This window comes from Seriola aureovittata, chromosome 7 (genome assembly GCF_021018895.1).
Source record: "Seriola aureovittata isolate HTS-2021-v1 ecotype China chromosome 7, ASM2101889v1, whole genome shotgun sequence".
NCBI lineage: Eukaryota > Metazoa > Chordata > Actinopteri > Carangiformes > Carangidae > Seriola > Seriola aureovittata.
The window spans coordinates 3,741,489-3,763,230 of NC_079370.1; the positions used below are offsets into that span (position 1 = coordinate 3,741,489).

Sequence of the window (21,742 nt, forward strand, 5' to 3'; positions counted from 1 at the left end):
TTAAATAAAGATACTGAAAACTGCAGTCATTACTTTCTAAACCAGGCCCCTATTAAGAAAGGCTCGTGTCTTCTTGCTGGAATGCAATAAGAAGGAAATTTGTTGATGTTAATTATGAGAGAAATGTACAGAATGAAGAGAGTGATCATCTCTTAAATATTCATGGAGGAAATGGAGCACTGGTGACAAAAGCGGCAACTCGGTCCTTGTTTGTGGTGACAGTAATAGATCCATCCCCCGTTACACTACTCGTTACGCGGGGGATTTATTAAAGGCACATGGCGCCCATCCAGCCTCTAAATCTGTTGGACTTTAGTTCCAGCTGAGCGGAGAGGGATGGAGATGATGCGCAGGGCGCAGCATCAGCAGCACCGCGGTCAGAGCGCAGCAAGCTTCTCCACAGCGTCGCCACACCACGCACAACAAGACCGACACACACGCACACACACACACACACACACACACACACACACACACACACACACACACACAGACACAGTCCGACCTAAATTCATTTAGTAGCGCAATTATCCCAAAACTCCCCCTGGGTGTTCGGCAGTGACGGGAAGAAAAAAAAAGAGAGAGGAAATTAACGAAGAAGGAGGGCGAACTCTGATGTGACAGATGTTGGAAAAGTCTGGTTGAACGTCGACAGGAGAGGAAGAGGAGGAAGAAGAAGAACAGGGAGAGAGGGGAAAGTGTCCTGAACAGAGATGAATATGTTTTTGCTGCTGGAGACAGACGAGTGTGAAGGATGTGGAAGCTTTGTTCCGATGTTTCCTTCACTGAAAGATTCAGCGGGTGAGTTTACTCTGAAAATCATGATATAGGTTGCGATACTTTTATTTTTTATATTTAAAAAAAATCTACAAAGTACTTTCGTAGATTTTCAACAGTTTAACTTGCTGTGATATCCCTGTGTCGTTTTTGTTACAGGCTGCACCATATTCATTTATAACAGTAATTGAATTTGGAGTTAGTTTCTCTCAGAGTAATATCAGAAATATTCTTATAGATGTTCGTGTGTTAATGAGTCGGTGTTTAATTCTTCTGATCAAACGTGTTGCTGCTGCTTTTGCTTCTTTTTTTGTTAAATTTTGCATTTAATCATCCTAAATAGATTATATGATTCCTTCAGACTGATTAGTTTCAGCCGCATCAGATTTAAAGGAGACATTTAGACACTCAGCAGAGATTTATCTGGTGTCATATTTGAAGCAAAGTTTCCTGATTATTCGTTGTTTGCTCTTTTTCTTTTTCTTTTTTTTTGTTTTGTTTTGTCTCATTTGGACACTATGTCATTAAGACGTAGTATTTGGTCGTTTGGATGCTGGAACTTGTTACTAGCCAATCCAAGATCTGCAATGACAAATGACTCCATATGGAAATGACTCCAAACTCAGTTACTGGTATAGTGCAGCACTGAGAGTTACCAGGTGCTCACAGTAATGAAGTAGTAAACTCCAGGTGAATGCAAGGTGCTCTACACTGGCCACCTGCAGACAAAGGGAAAACTCTGGGCTCATTTCACCACTTTGGAAATATATATATCTTAAAGCACCCTGAGGAAACCCAGTGTGGTTTGAAACTAGTCTGCATTTTCCTTTTTGTGTAGTATGTTAATACCAATAAAAGGTATTACAACTTTGTCCTTGGTTCGGTGCGAGTCTGAGTGTCCTCTGTCTGCAGTTAACTTGTACTGTGTTTGGTACAATGGTACCTTTAAACAATGACCTATATTGATACCTTAACGCCCCGTGTTTTTATGAAATTTACTGCAACAATCTTTTCTAGAAATCGAGACGACCTTACCTCAACACCGTTCAGCCTATTGCTTTGTTGTTTGCGTAAATTTGTTGTTGTTGTTGTTGTTGTTGTTGTCATGGTGTTACCGTCTGTCCATGTGAACAGTAATCCTCAGGATAGTTTGTTCTATAAACCTAAAAAAGGCCAGAGCAGACTGTGTTTTAACTGCGTTGCAGCAGGATTACAGACAGCAGTAACTGCAGCCTCATTTTCCCCTGGGACAGTGTGTGTGTGTGTGTGTGTGTGTGTGTGTGTGTGTGTGTGTGTGTGTGTGTGTGTGTGTGTGTGTTTCTTTAAAAAATCAAGATGCTTCACTCTGATCAAACCCGTTTGTCACCCAGAGACTGTATTGTTTCCAAACTTGGCTCCTCACGTTAGACTTGATTATCATCTCACCTGCAGCCTGACAACAAGCGTCAGGATCAGCGTTTTCACTGAGGGCACAGAGGTGAACTCTGTCTCCGTCCTCTCCCCCTGTCATAATGAGGACACACATCACACCGGTTGCAATGATGTGGCTCTGGAGGAGCAGATAACCATCAAGGGAGAACCAAGGATTTGACGCTTGGGATTCTGCCAAATGGGCAATTTAATCAGAGGGCATTTTATGCACAGGAAGTATGTCAGTCTCCTTGTTAGGGAATGATTTATCTGGACTGTTATACTGGGCAGCCGATCCAGACCTCAATTGATTTGAGCCTCAGGCAAAGAAGCATATGACAAATCTTTAACCGGTGTCTTTGCTTTGTGTCGACGGCCTCAGTGGAAGACATCAGCAGCCAGGCCTTTCAGTGTGTTATGAGTTTTCTCATGAGGCGGTTCGTCAGTACGATGATCAGCACTCGCTCGAATCTTTTGAAATGCTGAATCCTGACGTTTCCTCCTCATCCTCGCTTATAGGTTATAAAACATTAACAGTAAGCAAACCTTTTTAGGCTCCGTAACAAGCTCAAGATGCAGCTGCGGGTTTTCGGGTTCAGTTAGGTAAAGTGATTTGGAGTATTAACAGGAAAAGCTTTGGTCGTGGTCGGATTCAGAGAAAAGCTTCTCTGCTTGAGATCCAAAAGGGTTTCATAAATGTCCAACAACTAGAAACCAATATTTTACTTTCACACAACATTTTGTAGTTGCAATGAGTTTATTTATTTATTGATTATCCCAAGTTGTCAGGAAACCTGAGGCTACCTCCACACTCCTACCTTTTAGTTTTAAAACATCTCTTGCTGCGTTTACACCGGGCGTCCAAACGACTACAGAGTTACAAAATACAAGCGTTACTGACCTTGTTGTCATTGCTAGCTGCTGCTGTTGTTCTTTGCTGTCCCTCGTCCGCAGTATTTTCTAAAACTAATCAACTGCAGCGTAGACAATCTGCTTCCTGCTCGTGCGTGCACAGTGTACGTGAATGGTCATGTATGTATGTGTTTTCAGGTGCGTGAGTGTGGACGGAGCCAAATCGTTTTCAAATAAAAACATTAGATGTTTGGACATAGCTTCGGTGGCTGAGGAAAACCCCAAGATGTGGATGTGGAGGAAGTTGACCTACAGCAAAGCTACGCTAGGCTAGGCTATCGCCATGGTGATTCTTCCTCAGGCTGAGATTAGGGAGGTTTATCCATGACGACTTTGTCGCTGTGTGACCACTGAGTAAACTTGGCTTTTTGCATATACACCACACAAAGGCAGAGTGTGGTGGGTGGGGACTGCCTGACAAATACGTTGCCTGGGTTTGACTTCCCAGTGTTCAGGATGGAAGAGAGAGAGAAGCAATGATAAAATAAAATAATAAAATCATTCCTTTCTTTTTATGGCCCAAAATCATTTAGTTTCAGTTGTTAACTACATGAACATTTTATTTTACATGTATTTTCCTCAAGTAAACCTTTGCAAATATGAATAAAAAAGGCAATAATGTGTCCTTGAGTTTTCCCACCTACTTCTAAATGTTTGAATATGTTCCAGATTAGCAAAAATCATCCACCAGTGACTTCAGCTTGTAAATAATGTCATAAATATATCAGGGAATGTGCTGCTTGCACACTCATTGTCCCATTAAAGCAATTGAGAAAATTGGATGACAAAGTGTTTCACTGCAGCTTTGACTTCCTTCCAACTGCGGCTCCTTAATACCAGGCTTAGCCAAAAGATGTTTTTGGAGGTGTCTGGGAGAAGGTGAATCTGAGCCTGGAACAATTCATCCGCACATCCACCCACCACGTTTTCAGTCTTAACAGCCTTAATGAGATTAACATCACAGTCAGATTCAGTACTTTTCTTGTTTTTTTGCAAAGTTAAAATAACTTTTTTTTTTTTAAATCAGTTTTCACACTAAGTTTGTTCTGTGTCCTGATATGTGTCGTCTCATCAGAGCCTCATCTTGACCTGTTTTTCGAGGGGGATTGCACAATCTTAACCCTCCATGTCACACAAGCAGCATTCAGGCCGCACGGCCATCTGAAGTCCTTTTGTAGATGGATAGAAAGATCAGATATTAACTGTAGCCGGGACATGAATGAAGAGCTGGAGCCACTGGCCTGAGGCTCGTGTCAGCTGCAGCCTTGTGTTGTAAGGCCATGAAAAAAAAAGGGGCATCTTTTGTATCAGTGGGTTTCTTTCATGCAGCAATGTCTTCTCTCATGTGGTGTGTTCCTTTTCCAATATGAGTTTGTCCTTCCCAGTCTTCCCAGTAGTTTCAATTCAGTTTCAATACGTTCAGTATCAAGGTTCGTGGACAAAGGCGACGAGGAAGGCGATCCAAATGCAGGCAACTGGTGGAACTGCTTGACCCCAGCTACAAGCATCAAATGTCAATGAACAGGGACACAGTTTGGCGAGTCAAAGGCAAACAAATCTGACGGTGCTAAGCAGGTATCAGGCAAGAGGCAAGCAGGAATGGCTGGAAAGTCATAGCAAGGTGTACACACTGGGGCTAAATGAGGGAACGATGGACAGGTGTGGCAGGGAGCAGCAGAGCCAGGTGACGATCAATCTGACAATTACACCCACTTCACAGAGTGATTGGCCAGACTGTTTCAACTTCTGTACGAAGCTTCTTCGTGTTGTGCTTCACACCAACTACTTCACTTTTTTTGTTTGTCCAACCATGGGTGCGTTTGAGGACAGACTGCACCAAGTCTTGATTCACTGTATCAAGACTACAAAGCCGCACGAGAGACACAGAGGTTTAGAAGAATCAGGGAGGTACTGTGATGCAGCCAGGAGATCCTCCATCCAAACCTCCCACACATGCAGAGCTGATTGTACAGAATGTGAATTTCATGGAGACATAGTTGTTCTCCAACTGATTTGTTTTTGCCCCCCTTCTTTGCCGTTGCACCACTGTGGCTGGCTCCGGCTCAGCTGGATAGGAGGTGGGATGGTGGAACGGCCCAGCCAGATTAGCATGAGGGCCTTTTAAGTGTGCCAAAGACGAAAAGCTCCACCTCCACACTAGAGAGACGAGAATATGGAGAGTTGATTGCTTTTCTGTGTGAATAGCAAAACAATTATGATAGTCATTTCTTTCTTCTTTTGTTCTCAAGAGGTCAGTTTCCCTCATTCCCTCCTCTGCAGATTGGAAAACATGTTTGTTTTGTTTTGAAAAGTCTTAGTATAAATTTCTTTGCCATAACTTTAGTTTTTAGATTTTTCAAAGGTTGTTGGACAAAGGTGCTTCAGTATTTCCATTTTTTGATCATTTGTGCTTTTCCAAAACTACATCTTCCTTTTAACTATTTTTAGTTTTCCCATTTTTTACCCCTAAAGTAGCTATTAGTACGTTTTGGTATAGCTACATAGCTAACGTTAGCATTAGCAGCTGTTTCCTTACCAGTCGAGAGGAGTCGTTGCGAGTTCAGTATCAAACCAGAGGTGGGAAGAAACTTTCTTGTTTTGCTGCTAATCCTATCACTTCTTTTCTCCTACTGAAGTTAGCAAGCTAACCAGTTAGCTCTGGTCTGGCCGAAATTTCAAGTCACTTATTCTCACCTCTTGTCTTGTAAACACGATAGCTGAAGCTAGTGAGTAAACATCTGTTAATGCTAACGCTAGCTATGTAGCAATAGCACAACTTACTTAAAATCCCCTTTAATGTGCTTGTTTCATCTTTTATCTCCTCAATGCTTTCTCACACTCTTTTTTTTCTCTGCTACTTTCACTCCCTTTTCTCAATTCTCCCCTTATATTGCTCAGTTGCTTCCTTTCCATACTTTTTCCACCTCATTGCTTTATTTACGTCCTTTTTTGTTTATCTTACTTTTTTCTCTTACTTCCCCCCATTTCTTTCTTATTTCCCTCCTTCTTTTACCCTCATTTTATTCTCCTTTGTATCTTTCAATGGTCTGAAAAATGAACCCTACCCTTCTTCTTCAGGTATCTTTACTCTTTTATCGATAATACTTTTGCATAGGTTATAATTTGTTAAGAATGTGAGTAATTCATTTTACTTCTATTTCTACAATAGAGAAATATTGCTTCAATTTTTAATCAGAGTCTTTCTACAATAAAACATGAGGCCGTGTGTTTTGTACCTGTCAACAACCAGTAACAAACCGACACTCTGCTGTCCCAGATTTCATGAGGAGCTGATTGCAGTTGAAGTCGGTACAGTCAGTATGTTTGTTGCCCTGAATGAGTCTGATCAGCGTTTGACCTGTTCCAGGTCAAGAACCCTCTGTCTCCCATCAGTCAGCTCCCCTTTAATGCATGACCTCCCATCATCCCTCTGATGTACGTTGATGGATCTGAACGCGTCGCTTCTGTTAGCTGAGACGACCTAATTTGTCACATCACATAGGCGCTGCACTGAGACTAATTCCCTTCCCTCATTTATTTGTGCTATTATTAATATTGCAGACGGAGCACTTTGCGTGACGTCGTCGCACAGAGTCTTAACTCTCTCCTCGTCAGAGCGAGGAATTACAGGCAGAGTGCTTTACCCAGCACGCAGTCTGGAACAAGACCGATGTGAGTGGATCTGTCACTGTGACCCACTTCTACCACACATTACATGGGTGTAACTACTCAAAAGCACCCGTCCTTAATGCCTCTGTCTGTCTGTCGGCTCGTCATGTTCACTTTTTCACATGACGACAATCACGTTTGCCCTCTTTTTGAAATTTTATCCATGTTTTAAGTTGCATTTCACATCATTGGATCTGAGTTGCTGGATTACAGGACATGGAAAAGAGCAGAAGGCAGAAAGAGAAACACAAAGGAGGACAATTGTATTCATACAGCACATTTCATTACAGCTAAACTCATTGCAGGGGACATTAAAACGTGTGTAGCAACAGGTAATGGCAACAGAAGAAAAAATAAAAACCACCCACACTCCATGGCATTTATTGCCCCACACACAAACCATATAGCCTACACTGGAACTAATCATAAACCGGAGAAAACAAATGTTTTCAGGTCACTTCTGAACGCGGACACTTCTCTCATGTCATCAGGCTGTTTGTTCCTGAGTTAAAAACTTCACCATTTGAAAACAAGCAACATGAAAAACCAGCACAATCTATAACATTCAGAAGAAATAAATCTATTTCAGTGTGTAGGCACAGAGGCAAACAATTAATATAATCACATTTGTCACAGGCATACGCTTGCAGCCACACTGACACACACTTTTCTTTATCTCTTCTCCCCATGCCAATTTCAAATATGCAACCCAGGCAAGCGCACCCTGACATTAGTATTCATAGGTCTGCATTTTTCTCACAGCCCTGTTTGGAAAAAAAAATGTTCAAATTAGAAATGGCTTGCTTGACCTCCGCAGAGTCCGTAAAATGTTCTGCAAAGATTATGTAACGTAGACATGAGTTATGTGAGGATTGCAAACTGGATTATGTGATAACAGAAGCTACATTTTGCACCTCTCCAGCAACATTTCATTCACCAAATTTTGCCAATAATAATAATGTAGCGACAAAGGCGCAAACTTTGCAATGCTGCTTTCGGCTTCATGCTTCTGGTGTTGTAGTGTTCTGTCTTTCTTTCCTGGGTCCAGGTGTGGTGTTGTAATGAGTTGGATTGGAGCCTTGGTTGTTATCGTCCACCACAGTGTTTCCACATGAATCTACTCACTGTTTCTACTTTTGTTTCCATCCCTGACTCATCTTGTAGCGGCAAAAGTTTTACATTGTGTATATTCAACATAGATGTGGCTCCTGACATGAACTTGTTTACGAGAAACCCAAAGGGGAATAACCGGGGGGACTTTTGTTTTTCAGCTATGCAGCCGACAGCTGTTCTGCCGGCAAACCTTTTAATATTTGCTGCTTGCATGCAGGAGGTCTCAGGGGCCGTCACACTGCAGCAGGTGCCAGAAGCCCATATAAAAAAACAAAAAGAAAAAAACACACACACACACACCAACTCCCACCAGCAGCACACATTCAAACACACTTTCAACAACTGGAATACACACACTCAGAAAGCACACAAAAGTGCAAAGACACAAGCTCACGCTCTGTGATCCCTGCGCTGTTGTTCTGTTCCAGCCGCTTTAATTGGGGATTTGAGCCAGGCTCTTGTCTTTCTCACTGTGACAAGCTAAATATAGCTCTTTGACAAGTGTCAGAAAACCCAGCCGGGCTCCGAGCGTGCATTCTCTGTCGGATGGGCTGCTTCGCACAGGGATTCATGCTCAGGGCATCCAAACTCCACAAGACAAAAAACAAACAAAAAAACAAAAACCGAAGTGAGGTTATGTTCCTGTTTCATGCACCTGTTGCAAAAGAAGTTTTTTTTTTTTTTTTTTTCCCTGCTTAAAGTCGTCCCATCTCAATAATTACACGCTGCCTGTCACAGCTTTTCACATTTTGCTGCAGGTCCCCAAGTTAACAGGCAGAGACTGAGCGTTGAGGAATGGCAGATTAGGTGAAACTTAAAAGAGAAAGAGCAGAGAGAGAGTGAGAGAGAGAGAGAGAGAGAGCTCCTTGTCAAAGCTAATGAAACCGTGATGCAGGTTAGATGAAGAGTTAAAGCTAATTGAGAATCATTGCCTTTTCTTTGCTCCTGGGTTGTTACAGCGAGATAATGATGCGAGTCACCGCTCACTGCAGCACCTTTGTTGGATGCGATCCGGAGCAGAAACGCTCACGTTGGCAGTTTGGTGAATGAGATGAACAATAAAAACTGTTTCATCATAATCAGCAAACGAACAATGCACGTTGATGTCATGTGATGCTGAAGGAAATCATTTTCTTTGATTGTTTTTTTATTGATTCATTATATTTCACATGATCATTTCATAAACACAACCACCAGGGAAACATAAAGCAACTGCGCAGAGCCGAGTGAAGATTTAATCTGCAGCTGTGAAGAAAGTACTAATTTTAACACGGGGGGGGGGGATGTCCGCAGATTGATGTAAGGCGATAAGGGGCGCGAGCTGAGAGGCTTGATGAGGTTTGTCTGATGACAGAGTAGAGACGGCAAAACTGAGCGCAGTAAGAGAAGCTGAATTATTTCAAAGAATTAAGCGGCAGTGGGAGTTCACCCAAAATCTGACGCAACTCTGCCAAAAGGATTGTCTGAAGCGAGGTTACATCCCATTGGCTTTGATATTGTTTGCATTTTGGCATCGCGAGGGGTTTATTAGGTAAGAGCTGGCACCCGCTTGGCTTTTGATTTTGAGTTATGCAAAAAGGTTTTTGCAGGGACACCAAATGGCAACTTCAGCGTGGTCAATCAGGCCTCTGCAGTATCTGGCCAGGCTTTTGACTTAAAGTAAAAAACAACCAGATGGCGAGGCTTCCATACAGTAACCGAACAGCGTCATTATTCAACTGAATTAAACAGAAAAAGATCAATGGACTTCCCAGAAATGACGATGGTGAAAAAGTGGGAAGTAGAGTTTGATTACAGCTAAAAGCTAAGACGTGACGGTAATCGTGTAATTTCCTAATACACGGCTAAAAACCAATGAAACAACAGACAATGAAACAACAGCCACTATATTCACAGACGGCCAACAAAACAACATTTTTATTAAACTGAATTACACAGAAATATTGAGAAAAGAAATGACGAGCAGGACATTACAATAAACAATATAATAACAGTCTCTATTATTACAGTAAGCCACGATTATTATCATTATCTCATTATTAGTTATTATGGAATCATTTTAAAAGCTTAATAAAGACTGTTGTGGCAATTTTGCATCTTTTGAAGAGAAGGTTCCTGATTTTACTTAATTTTATTGACTACTTGTCTCTCCATAATACATTTTTATGGATTACACTTTTACTGCTGACACTGTCTTTGGTTTATTAGTATTCTATAATATTGAGACACTTTAGCTACATTTCTGATTCGCCTTATATTTGTCTTATATGACCTGCATGTCTTATTCTGCAAAACACTTTGTAACGCTCTAATAAAGCGTTAAATTAATAAAGATTATTATTATTATTATTATTATTATGATATTATAAATTATCCAGTTTCTAAATCTTGAATTTTCTGTTTTTTTGTTTTTTGTTTTTTTTTTACAATTATCGCTCCTCATGAAATTAAACAGCACGTCTCTGCAGTTAACACAAATAAAATGCAGCTTCTTGCTCTTGTTTCTAGGTTTTTGCTTTTCTAGGTTCTGGTCTACTTTCTGTTTTGTTAAATATTTATGAGCACGAGAAATGTCTCAAAGTGGAAACTACACTGTGTAAGGATGGTAATACAGGAAGTTTCCTGGCTATAGCTAATTCCTAAAAAGATTATGGTCATAAAAATAGAGACCTCCTCATTTGGCATGAACTAGTTTTGTGTTATATTCCTGAAGAGATTCAGAGTCTTGGACCTCAGCAGTATCAGCCCTTTAAGTGATTGTTGTCTGCTCTAATTTGAAGCTGCATCATTAATAGAAACGACAAAGTGGCCGTGCGTAATAGAAAATAGTTAGCATAATTAACACTGTAACACGACACTCATGTGACTGCGCTTCACGCGGGGGTGAGAAATACATGTCGAAATTACACATACATTCATTCCCCTCACTTTCTAATTTGACGGATGGGGTCGGTCCTGGTCGTGACATCGGGTTCGCGACCTTTGGCAGGACCGCAGCTTTATGATGTGTGCAGAGTTGCATAGGAGGAGCGACCTCGATCCACTGATTGGCTGGAAGGGCTCAGCAACTGACAGCCCACCCGCCTGAGATATCACACACCTGCCAGTCTCTGTCTCTCACAAGTTGGCTCAGGAGGGGGGGGGGGGGGGGCAACACATTTAAATTGTGTATCCCTCCCATGTATTGCACCCAGGAGCCTGAGGAGACAGATACGGGATCTTGGATGCTAGAAAGCCAATATTTTGTTGCCGATAATCATCTTGTTTTGATTCAGTCGATTCAGAGGAGAGAAGTTGGAAAAAGTGTTTGTGTGGGATCTTGTATGAGTTTTACAATCCTATATATAAAAATCATGTGGGTATCATCTCAGTTAACTCAAGAATTTACTTGCAAAAACAATTAAAAAAATGAATAAATGAAAGTCAAATTCTGAAATAGGGCTTTTACATATTGTTCTGTTTTAGCTTCTGTCCAGAAATCATCTCCCTGATCACTTGTAGCTGCCTGTAAAAGTCTTACATTTCAGAAAGGATCAGTACTGGTGTCTGTCTGGTGTTGTCTGGACTCTGATGATGAGTATTGGTCCAACACGAGTCCTGGGAGTCTAAGAGCACAAGTGTTGGGTGTTGTGAGTCAGCGCTTCCAGCCAGCCAGACAGTATAAGAGCTGTTTGCATGAGGATCAGGGATGAGACAAAGACTGTGCAGCTCTGGGACTGTCGACAACTCTGCCACTCAGAGGCGAGGCTGCAGCGAGGGCGAGTCCACACTCCGTCTGATGGTGGAGAGTGAGAAAAGCTGCAGCTGCTGCAGGTCGGTCTCAGTCTGGCAATAGGTATTTTTTTTTAAGTATTTGGCGTACATATATCTGCTTGTTAGGAAAGGAAACTTTGCTGGAGAATGTTGTTATGTTTTGGGCTTTTAGTTTTCTGTGCAGCTTTTGGATGTTGTCGGTGCTGTGTGAAGAATTAGAGTTGATTATTTTGTTGTTGTTGCACGTGCTGTAGCAGCTCTCAGCGGTGGTTGTTGGAGAGCAAATACATAATTTACATCACATACTTTCCCAGCACCTGTTTATTTAACTGGCAAGTCCAGACACTGGCAGAATAATGTAATTATGTAATATTTCACTGTGCATGTTTTACATCAGTGGACTTTTTTTTTTAACTCCTTGACCTTGTTTTTGGATGTAAAAAGACTGTTTTGAACCTTCTCTTGATTTGGTTTTAATCTGCACAAGTACTGACTCATTTTGACACCTCTATGTTTTCATGTTTTGGGAAAAAGAAATTGGGATTTTTCGCTATGAAAATCATTATATTATTTGAATATTTACTCTAATTTGGAAGATTGCTGCTGTAGATGAAGTTCAGATGAGTCGTTTTCTAAATCTAACAGCAATTCAGAATATGCTCTCCATTCATTTCACTAATTACAGCGGAGTAGTCATCATTTTGTGAAATGCCGGACATTCATTTCTCACTTCAGTTCTAAAAAAATTAGTATCATTAATTAAAATATATGGACTCGTTTGGAATCTTTATATTAATTTATCTGAACTTAAAGAGCTGAAAAAATATTCTAATATAATTGAAAAAATAAAAACCCACTTAGAGTAAGTAACCCAAAATCACAAATTTGTCTCACAGCATAGGACACCCTTACATTAAGTGATTAACTTTATGTCTTATATGGTTTATGAACTAATTTTATTCAGAGAATCTATACCAGTCTAACCATGTTACCTAAATCCAGATGTCTGGCCCAGGAGGCTAAGCTCCCATCCGCACTGTCAGAGGCGCAGCACATGAGGTTGGATAGGGCAGATCACTCGTGGGCACTTTTCACGTGCGTTAAGTGCTGTTAATGGTACTTCTCCAGTCTTTTGGGGGCAAAATGTCGAGAGTAAAAAGTGAGATATATTCTTTGATAATCAGTTAAGTAGGGATTTTGTTGTCTGTGGCACAGAGATGTAGGCCAGTCTTATCTGCTGCGACATCTGCCTCACACCAGACACAATCTACCATCTGAAATGTGCGCTTTTTGTTGTGTTCTCCCTCACGTCAGACGATAAGTATTAAAAAAAACACACATCAGGGCAGTACCAAAAAATGAATATGGGACAAATTAGTTGAAACAGTGTCACCATGTTGACGATCAGAGACAAATATCAAACTCAAACGGCGAGAAAAACTTCTTCTTGGCTTCATTTAAGAGCCACATTGGAACCGGAACACATTAAAGCTGATGGAGAAGCTTAATAGTTTCCTTATCTATCTATCTATATTTCTCATCTAATTTGGAAGAAAAAAAAGCTTGTGGATGTAACACTACAATAAAAGAATTATGGCACTTGTCCTCTCTCACTGTGGTAGTTGGGGGCAGAGCTAAACTGAAGTCAAACAATGGTATATATTCAGCCTGAGAGCAGAGTGTTTTGGGATGCTGTCTTGTGTTTGGGTGTTAAATTAAACTTTTCCCTTAAAGCTGCTGTTCAAGGCAATTGTTTGGTTTTGTTAAGACTTGTTTTTCTGCCTCTCTGTTGTGTCCAGGCCACTCCAAAGGGCATGTTACTGACAGAACCACATCTCTACAGAGGACTTAACTCAAGTCTGATTCCAACTTGACTGCCACTGGTTATGAGAATCTGCGCACCGAGACTGAAACGGTAGGTCAAGACTAAATGAGGAGAATAAATCCAACATAATGTATCTGGCTTTTGATTTAACACTGTAAACATGAGATTAATCTATTTTATATATATTGACATATATGCATTATTGTCTTTGTCTCCTTACAGGCAGGGGGTAAGATGTTTGTGGAGTCAGTCGTCCGATGGGGGGCGTGGAGCATCCTGCTCCAGTTTGGACTGGGTGTATCTGCAGGAGGTTGTCCTCCACGCTGTGTGTGTCGACCAGAGGCTAAAGAAGTGATCTGCTCTGGTAAACATTTGAACTCTGTGCCAGAGGGCTTTTCCAACGATGCCAGGCGTTTGGATTTATCCCACAATAAGATTAAGACTGTGGGGCGCCGCCAGTTCTCTGGCCTCCTGCAACTTCAAGAGTTGGACCTCAGTGATAATATAATCTCCATGATTGAGGTGGAGGCTTTCCAGGGCCTACAGAATCTCAGGACGCTACGGATTAAGAACAACCGACTCAAGATCATCCCAGTTGGGGTGTTTTCTGGCCTGTCCACTCTGCGCTTTCTGGATTTGAGCCAGAATGAGATTCTGGTCTTCTTGGACTATACCTTCAAAGAAATGGTGAACCTGCAGACACTGGAAGCTGGGGAGAATGACTTGGTGTTCATCTCGCAGCGGGCTTTCTTCGGTCTGCAGAGTCTGCAGGAGCTCAACATAGATCGCAGCAATCTGACCTCCATTCCCACTGAGGCGTTGTCCCAGCTCCAGAGCCTGGCACGTCTTCGAATGCTGCGCCTCACCATTTCTACGCTTCCCAACAACGCTTTCCGACGACTCCACCGTCTGCGCAGCCTGGTGATCGCAAACTGGCCAGCACTGGACACCATGGCGAGCAACAGCCTGATCGGTCTCAATTTGACCTCGCTTGTCATCAGCAGCTGCAACCTTACTGTTGTTCCTTACTCAGCACTTCGTCACCTGGTCTATCTGCGCTTCCTGGACCTGTCCTACAACCCCATCACTGTTATCCAAGGTAATCTGCTCGGGGACCTCCTGAGACTCCAGGAGTTACACCTAGCAGGGGGGAGCCTGCTACGAATAGAGCCGGGGGCCTTCAGGGGACTGGCCTACTTTCGCATGCTTAATGTGACATCCAATCAGCTCGCTACTTTGGAGGAGGGCGTCTTCCACTCTGTGGGGAACCTTCAGGTGTTGCGGTTGGACGGGAATCCCCTGGCATGTGACTGCCGCCTTCTCTGGGTGGTCCGCCGCAGATTGCGCTTGAACTTTGATGGACATCAGCCCACTTGTTCCTCTCCTGATGTGGTGAGACAGCGTGACTTCAGAGACTTCTCAGAGAAGGAGCTCCCGAGGCTGTTCACCTGCCGCCCCGCTCGTATCATGGACCGCAGGCCACAGGAGTCAAGAGTAGAGGAAGGCACCACAGTTCTCTTCTCCTGTAAGGCCGATGGGGATCCGGTCCCGTCTATCACCTGGCTCTCATCCCACAAGAATGTGGTTTCTCCAACAGGAAGAATCAGAGTTTTGCCCAATGGTACTCTAGAAGTGCGTTTTGCCCAAGTTCAGGACAGTGGCACGTATCAGTGCCTGGCGGGCAATGCGGCCGGCAATGACAGCCTGACTGTTGGTCTCTATGTGAAGGGCCTCCCTCGTAACCGAACCATCCCCGTCCTCTCAGAGGAAGGCTGGGTAGAGCCTTCAAATCCCCAAGCCGCTAACTCCTCAGCTCAAATGGCTAAGCCATACCCGTTTGATGCGAAGACCCTGATCATCGCCACCACCATGGGCTTCCTGTCGTTCCTCAGCTCGGTGGCCATCTGTTTTGTCTTCATGTTCTTCTGGAGCCAGAGCAAAGGGCAGATCAAGCACACAGCGACTATTGACTTTGTCCCGCGGTCTTCCATGGGTGGAGGAGGAGACGGAGGTGACGGAGGCAGGTTCACCATGAAACTCATTTAAAGCCAAGGAAGAGGTGAAATGGGTCTTCATATTGACTGTGAGCTTTTCTGGAATATGGACACCCCCCCCCCCCTCTTATTGGGACACTCAAGGACAGAGACCTCTATTCAAAGGCGCCTTGAGAAGGCAAATCAGAGCCAGTTTGTTGGACTTGTGCTCGTCCTCTTCTAATTTAGGAGCTGAAAGTCACATCTCAGCCCCCACTTGGCTGTGTTATCTGACTAATGAATATCTCATGATCCTGGAATAGAAAGATGTTAACAGATTGTAGGCAGAGCTGTCTCACGGTAGCTGTGCATTTGCTTTCAACAACTTGTGCTTTGAATAAGCAAATGTCCACTTACCTCGCACAGATCTAATTTTATTTCTTTTTTTATGTAGCATGTATTTATGAAATAGTTTGAATTTTCTGAGATTTTTGGGATCACACAAAAAGAGTTTGACACATTTATCAAGCGTTTCTGCATTTTCAAAACATTTCAGGTGCTTGTTTAATCATCCGTATTGTACAAATATGCTCAGCTTTATGTCTTCACTTGCCAATACAAGCCAAGTGAACGTTTGAACCTTTTGACCCTCGGGTTGCTATTTCTGCTCACCAACAGAGGATCATGAACAAAGACTGTGGAAGCAGCATTGGTTGGAAGACTTTAACATGTGAATATGTGACTAAAAAGCTTTTGATACTTGGCAATAAATATATGGAATAGACTAGCCAAATCATTTCTGACTCTAAACCTTATTGTTAAATTTATGGACATTTTGGAGCTTTGCCGTATGTTTCTGTACAGCCTACTTCAAATGACAATGTAACCGTGTGAAAGGACTGATAGAATACCATAATGTATATAGGAATGTATCCGTCCTCATTTCATACTTACAACAGGTTTGTCAGGTCCACATCGGATCACTGTCTTTCTTTTGTACTTTATCATGTAATTACATTAGATGACTATTTGTTCCATCAGAAAATGCTGATTTCTCCTTTTTTTTATATTCAAGAAACCACTTTCTTTTTTCTTTTTTTTACCCACACAAAACACTGAAAAATATGTGCCTCAGTAACATTCTTACCATCGACACAGAGAATGCTCACCTGATCTGCGTTTCTTGTAAATATTTAGATCAAGGGCGTTTGTGTGCGCTGCGTTTGTTCTATCATTTTATCTAGTTCTGGGGATTAGTGTCACTCAAATATGCCACATTTGTTGTTTATAAACTTAACTGTGTAGATGCACAATGCACAAAGCAATGCTTTATTACGCCAGGAAAAGAGGATGTAAATGATGCACACATACAGCTTTGACAAGTTTGTTTGTTTATTTGCTATCTTGTTCATAAATTACTGTTGTTTTTTCACTTTATGTTATTAAATGCATATATTTAATCCTGCCTGGTGTGTATGCAATGCCTTCAATTGTTTCATGTAAAATATTTTGGAGTGATATCAAAGGTAGGAAAAAAAAGCCAAATCCAATCATCGTAAAAACCAATCTCCCGGTGGATCTTCATCTGAAATGACGCTATTGTTGGGAAATTGGCAAGAGAAGGATACAATTTCTTGCATAACCAAAGCACTTAATCTCTGTGCCGTGAGTCCATTGTGAGGACTTTGTGCTGCAGTTTGAGAGAAAAAGTGGCTTTGTTCCCCCGTTATGAGACAACAAAGCTACAGCTGGTAGTTGGCCAAACAAATGTACATATTTCTTCTTTTCCCCTGAGTGAAGACGGAGGATTATGTTTGCATGGGGATGCTGTCGTGGCTGTTTTCTCTCAGAGCACACGTGTATCCCTGCTGTAATACGAATGAATCTCTATAGACATTTACTGGCACTTCCTATATCGCCTGCTGCGCATCCTTGGCTGCTGACTCTCCGTTTAAATCAGAATATTACGCCGGAGAGTGATAAACCGGACGTTAACCAATGAATTACCCTCACTTCACCTTAGTGCAGTTTAGAGACTTGCAGTGCTCAGAGTGGATTTACTGGACAGCAAATCATTTTGTCCGTCTCATGCAGTTGCCCAGAATAACCCAGAAAAAAAGAAAAAAAAACTGATAATCACGTGTATGAGCAGAGATTTAAACCCTTTTGGATTACCACTGCATGTCTCAATCTGTTATATAGGTCTGTCTGGCGGGTGCTATCCTTCGGCCCAGCTTGGCTTGTCATATTATATATTTTAATACAACTATTTGCTCCCAGTGGACAGAAAGCCAAAAGGGCAGATTAAAGTGGTGTTTATAAGCTATACCCGCCCCATGACTGGCATGCACACACCACCAACAACATTATGGTCTCCTCACATCTGCTGTTTGGATAGTTCAAGGCTTCTCCACTGGGAACATGTCTTGACAATATGAGGTGTATTTTACATTTATGTAGTGGTCATTTGGCTGACACTGTTATCCAGAGTGACGAGGGAATAGGCTTAAATCATTAGATCGCCTAAATTACAAGCAGCTAACAGCAAGGGTGGCAAAGCTGTATATTCAAGGGGCCTCATAAAAACATAAACAAGTTAGTTAAAAATATATATCCATCAAAAATGGTAATGAATAGTTTTTGGGGTTTTTTTTTTTTTACCAAGCACTACAAACTGTTTGTAATTGTGCATGTAACAGTCATTAAATTCCAACCTACATGCATGGATTTGCTTGACTAGGAGTTTAATGCAAATCCTGTACTGGATCAGAATCTCTAACCATCTTCAAAGAAGCTATTTGTAAGTTTTTCTATCGCTACATAGCTAGCATTAGCATTAACAGCTGCTATTGTTGCATTTTTCAGTACAAGAGTTTATAATAAGCCCTCTGAGCAGCACTGCTTGTTCAGGTCAGCCTGGACGCTACAGTGACTCGGTATCGGGAAGTGACAAGATGGACCAGGCTTGAGCTAGCTGGTTAGCATGCTAACTTCAGTAGAAGAAGAGAGCTGATGGAAATAGAATTAAAACAAAAACAAGATGGTTTCTTTAGACTGTTCTGCTTTACTCAGCTCTTGGCAATTCAAGGAACCAAGTTTGATGCTCAACTCACAACGTTTCTTCTAGACTGGTAAGTAAACAACTGCTAATGCTAATAGAAAACAAAACAAAAACAAGAAATAGCTCCAAGTTTTTGACTTCTTCAACCACAGTTTTACTCAGCTCTGACTCAGCTTGAACTGACCTGGACTGGGCAAAATGGTCGCCCATCCAGAGAGAAGAGAAGGGACGAGGGGGTTTTTGAAAAGATGAGAGAGAAGAGAGAAGACTTTTCTAGGTGAATGAAAAGTGATTATACATGTTCACTCGTGTTCAGAAAAACTCCTCATAGGGCTTGAAGGGTTTCAGACAGATAACAAATATTCCTGTTTGTACAAGAAATATGAATTCCTCATGATCAGGAGGTTGAAATGTTGATTACACACTGGGAGACTGAAATGTTGTGGGGGTGAATAATGAAAAGACAACTTTGCAAAACTTATCACTTGGGGTCAAAGGTCAAATTAGTCCTCAACATGGTGCCAGAGGAAAGGTTATGATCTTTACTCCAACAAGCCTACATCGTCTGCACACCTCTAGAATGACACTTGGAAGCGTTTTCTGTTCTAGGTAAGTTATTGTTTTTATCTATTCCCTAGTCCTTACTCCTGCTTCAGGGGGTTGGTTAAAAATAAAAAATAAAAAAAGAAGGATTCTTTTTGTGTCCTGATTTCCCCAAGGCTGGGTGTAGCATTATTGGAAATTTTGACATTTTGGGTGGCACTAGAGAGAAACATCAGGGATTCACCAAAGATATTAGGTTTAATCCTCTTGGGAGAATCAAGGTCTGTACCAAATTTCATGACCATCCATCCACTGGCTTTCAAGATATTTCACTGCAGACCAAAGTGCTGCAGTCTGTTGAACCGCACCAATGACTCATGACTTTGTTTGTATTATTGAATTTAAAATCACATTGTTTCATCACTGTGATACTGAGATAACTAAACTAAACACAAGTTAGTAAAATACAGTGTTCCTAATCTTGCATCTGTGCTGAAAATGAAAATCCTTATATCTTTCCATGTGTTTTCTTGCAGTCCACTGGTTTATTATAATATGCAGCAGCAAGTGGTGAAACCACAAATTAGAGAGAATCATTACAGTTAACAAACACCAATTTGCATCAATTATCTTAAGTGTTTTGTAACCATATCAAAGTCAATAATGATCATCTTGTGATACCTTTAGTCAGACTTTCATCTTTCATTCACACCCAGTCAGAAGTTAATTTAAACACACACACACACACACACACACACACACACACACACCATTACCTACTTACTGATTTTAATTTCAACCTATATAATTTCCAACTCCAACTCCAAACTTTTTCAATCATGAAGTGTTAAGTTTTTATTTAGGCTAAAATCTGATGTTCAATCAAGTGTTACCTTGGTATTTTTGTTATTTGTAGTTATAATTTATTTGTTTTGCCAGTTTTTGGGTGAGATATAGATGAGACTAGAGATTTAGATGAAATTCTAGGCTTTATCTTTTTTTAATCCAGCCTCTACAAACATGTAATTCCATGTTTAATGACAATTATCAGCATTTATTATCATTTTATTCCTCATGCATAGACTTCACTTCATTACTGCGGATGTAAACAAATGTTCAACTGCTTTAAAAATGTTAGATTAAGTTGTCGATTTCTTTTCTATCTAGTAGTATTAAACCTGCCAATCAAGCAGGGAGTGATGAAAGCTACCAAGTGTTTTAGTGTTGAGGCGATTGTTTAAATTTGGTTCATAAATTTGCCTTCAATCATTACAAGAAAATACATATTCTGGTTCATTCTTTCATTAATGATTTATGATTTATATTTTACGGTTGCACAGATTACATCCTGTTCACTGATAATGGTCTAATGTCATCTATGCAATCTGCTGCTCAGATTTGTTTTCATTTCAACTCTTGCTTAAAAAAGAGATACCTGAATGATGATGATTTAATGATTTCACTAAACTAGTTGTTGAAGTCACCCTCCTCTCCTCCTCCTGTAGCCTTAATGTTCAAAAGCAGACCAGCTGATTTCAGTGAGAAACTTTCTGCCAGAGACAGATAATCGCTGCACTGAGCTGCTGAAGGTGATAGAAGAACCCTGTTGTAATGATCCAGGAGGCAAAATCATTATCTCGGAGTCATGACACACTCACTGAAAATCCTGCTTTTGCTGCCATCTAGTGGTTGAAATTTTACACCCAAGCCCTGCATTTGATAGAGTAATGCAAAATGACATCACTGTTGAAGTGAGGCCATACTGTATTGTGAAACAACACTTGAAACCTTAATCACATAGGGGTTTTATCACCATAATTTTAGACTGATGTTAACCCAGTGAGCTAAAGGGGCAAATAGAAGCCAATAAGATCAGTGCTGTGACTTCAAATTAATATTCAAATATCTAAAACTGAACAAAAAAACCCAAAATCAAAAGGTCCTGATTTAAGGTGTAACTGAAAGATGATTAAAGCATCTCACAGAAATTTTTAAAAAAGGGAAATTGCCCCTCTGGCTGGGTTTTCACAGCTCTGTGTCTAATAAGGACCCGCATGTGATTGCCGTAGAGTACAGTGCTTTCTGAATTGAGAAAATACAGCAATATCTCTCCTCTTGTCAGTTTAAGCTCACGCTGATCGTCTTTCCTGCAAGCAGCTCACTGCTCCCCAAAGTCTCATGGAAACCGCTTTTAAATGGCGCCTCATATACACGGAAAGCAATTTTGTGAAAATGGAAGCATCTACTTGGTTGCTTCCACTAAGAGGCATTCACTGTTTTGGAGAGGCTCAATTTTTCCAAATTTGAGTCAATTAACTTGCAAAACAAATGCAAGCACAGCAGAGACAAACTGCTGATTCATTCCCATCCAGGCTCTATTGACACATATTGATTAGACATTACAGTAGAAGCAGTTGATGAGGCAATATCATTATTGGATGCTGGTGTGAAGGTTTGTGTGCAAACATAAAACGGCCCCTGAGGATGGCCTTGAGGCTCATATATGGTCTCATAATGTGATGTAACATTAGGAAATGTTGTCAGAATGCAAATGCATGAGGATATGTAACCACTCATGATATTATATTTGGCCTGATTTCAATAGCTTCAGAAAATATTGAACATTTTCAAAAAGGTAGAAGCTGGACAAAGATAAATGAATCCATCGTGATAAATGATAAGATCCGCATTGTATAAATGGATCTA

General features: G+C 41.2%; 1 protein-coding gene across 3 annotated transcripts; it reads left to right on the forward strand.

The window, feature by feature from the left end:
* Positions 1-321: 321 nt before the first annotated feature.
* lingo4b (leucine rich repeat and Ig domain containing 4b) lies at positions 322-16,892 on the forward strand. Of its 3 annotated transcripts, none has more exons than XM_056380404.1 (3): positions 322-801; positions 13,434-13,549; positions 13,682-16,892. In XM_056380404.1, the coding sequence occupies exon 3, from the start codon at positions 13,694-13,696 to the stop codon at positions 15,503-15,505; it is 1,812 nt and encodes a 603-aa protein (XP_056236379.1). In that variant the 5' UTR covers positions 322-801; positions 13,434-13,549; positions 13,682-13,693; the 3' UTR covers positions 15,506-16,892. The 3 variants fall into 3 exon arrangements, with proteins under 3 accessions (XP_056236379.1, XP_056236380.1, XP_056236381.1); XM_056380405.1 differs by lacking the exon at positions 322-801 and adding an exon at positions 11,437-11,716; XM_056380406.1 differs by lacking the exon at positions 322-801 and adding an exon at positions 11,437-11,694.
* Positions 16,893-21,742: the final 4,850 nt, after the last annotated feature.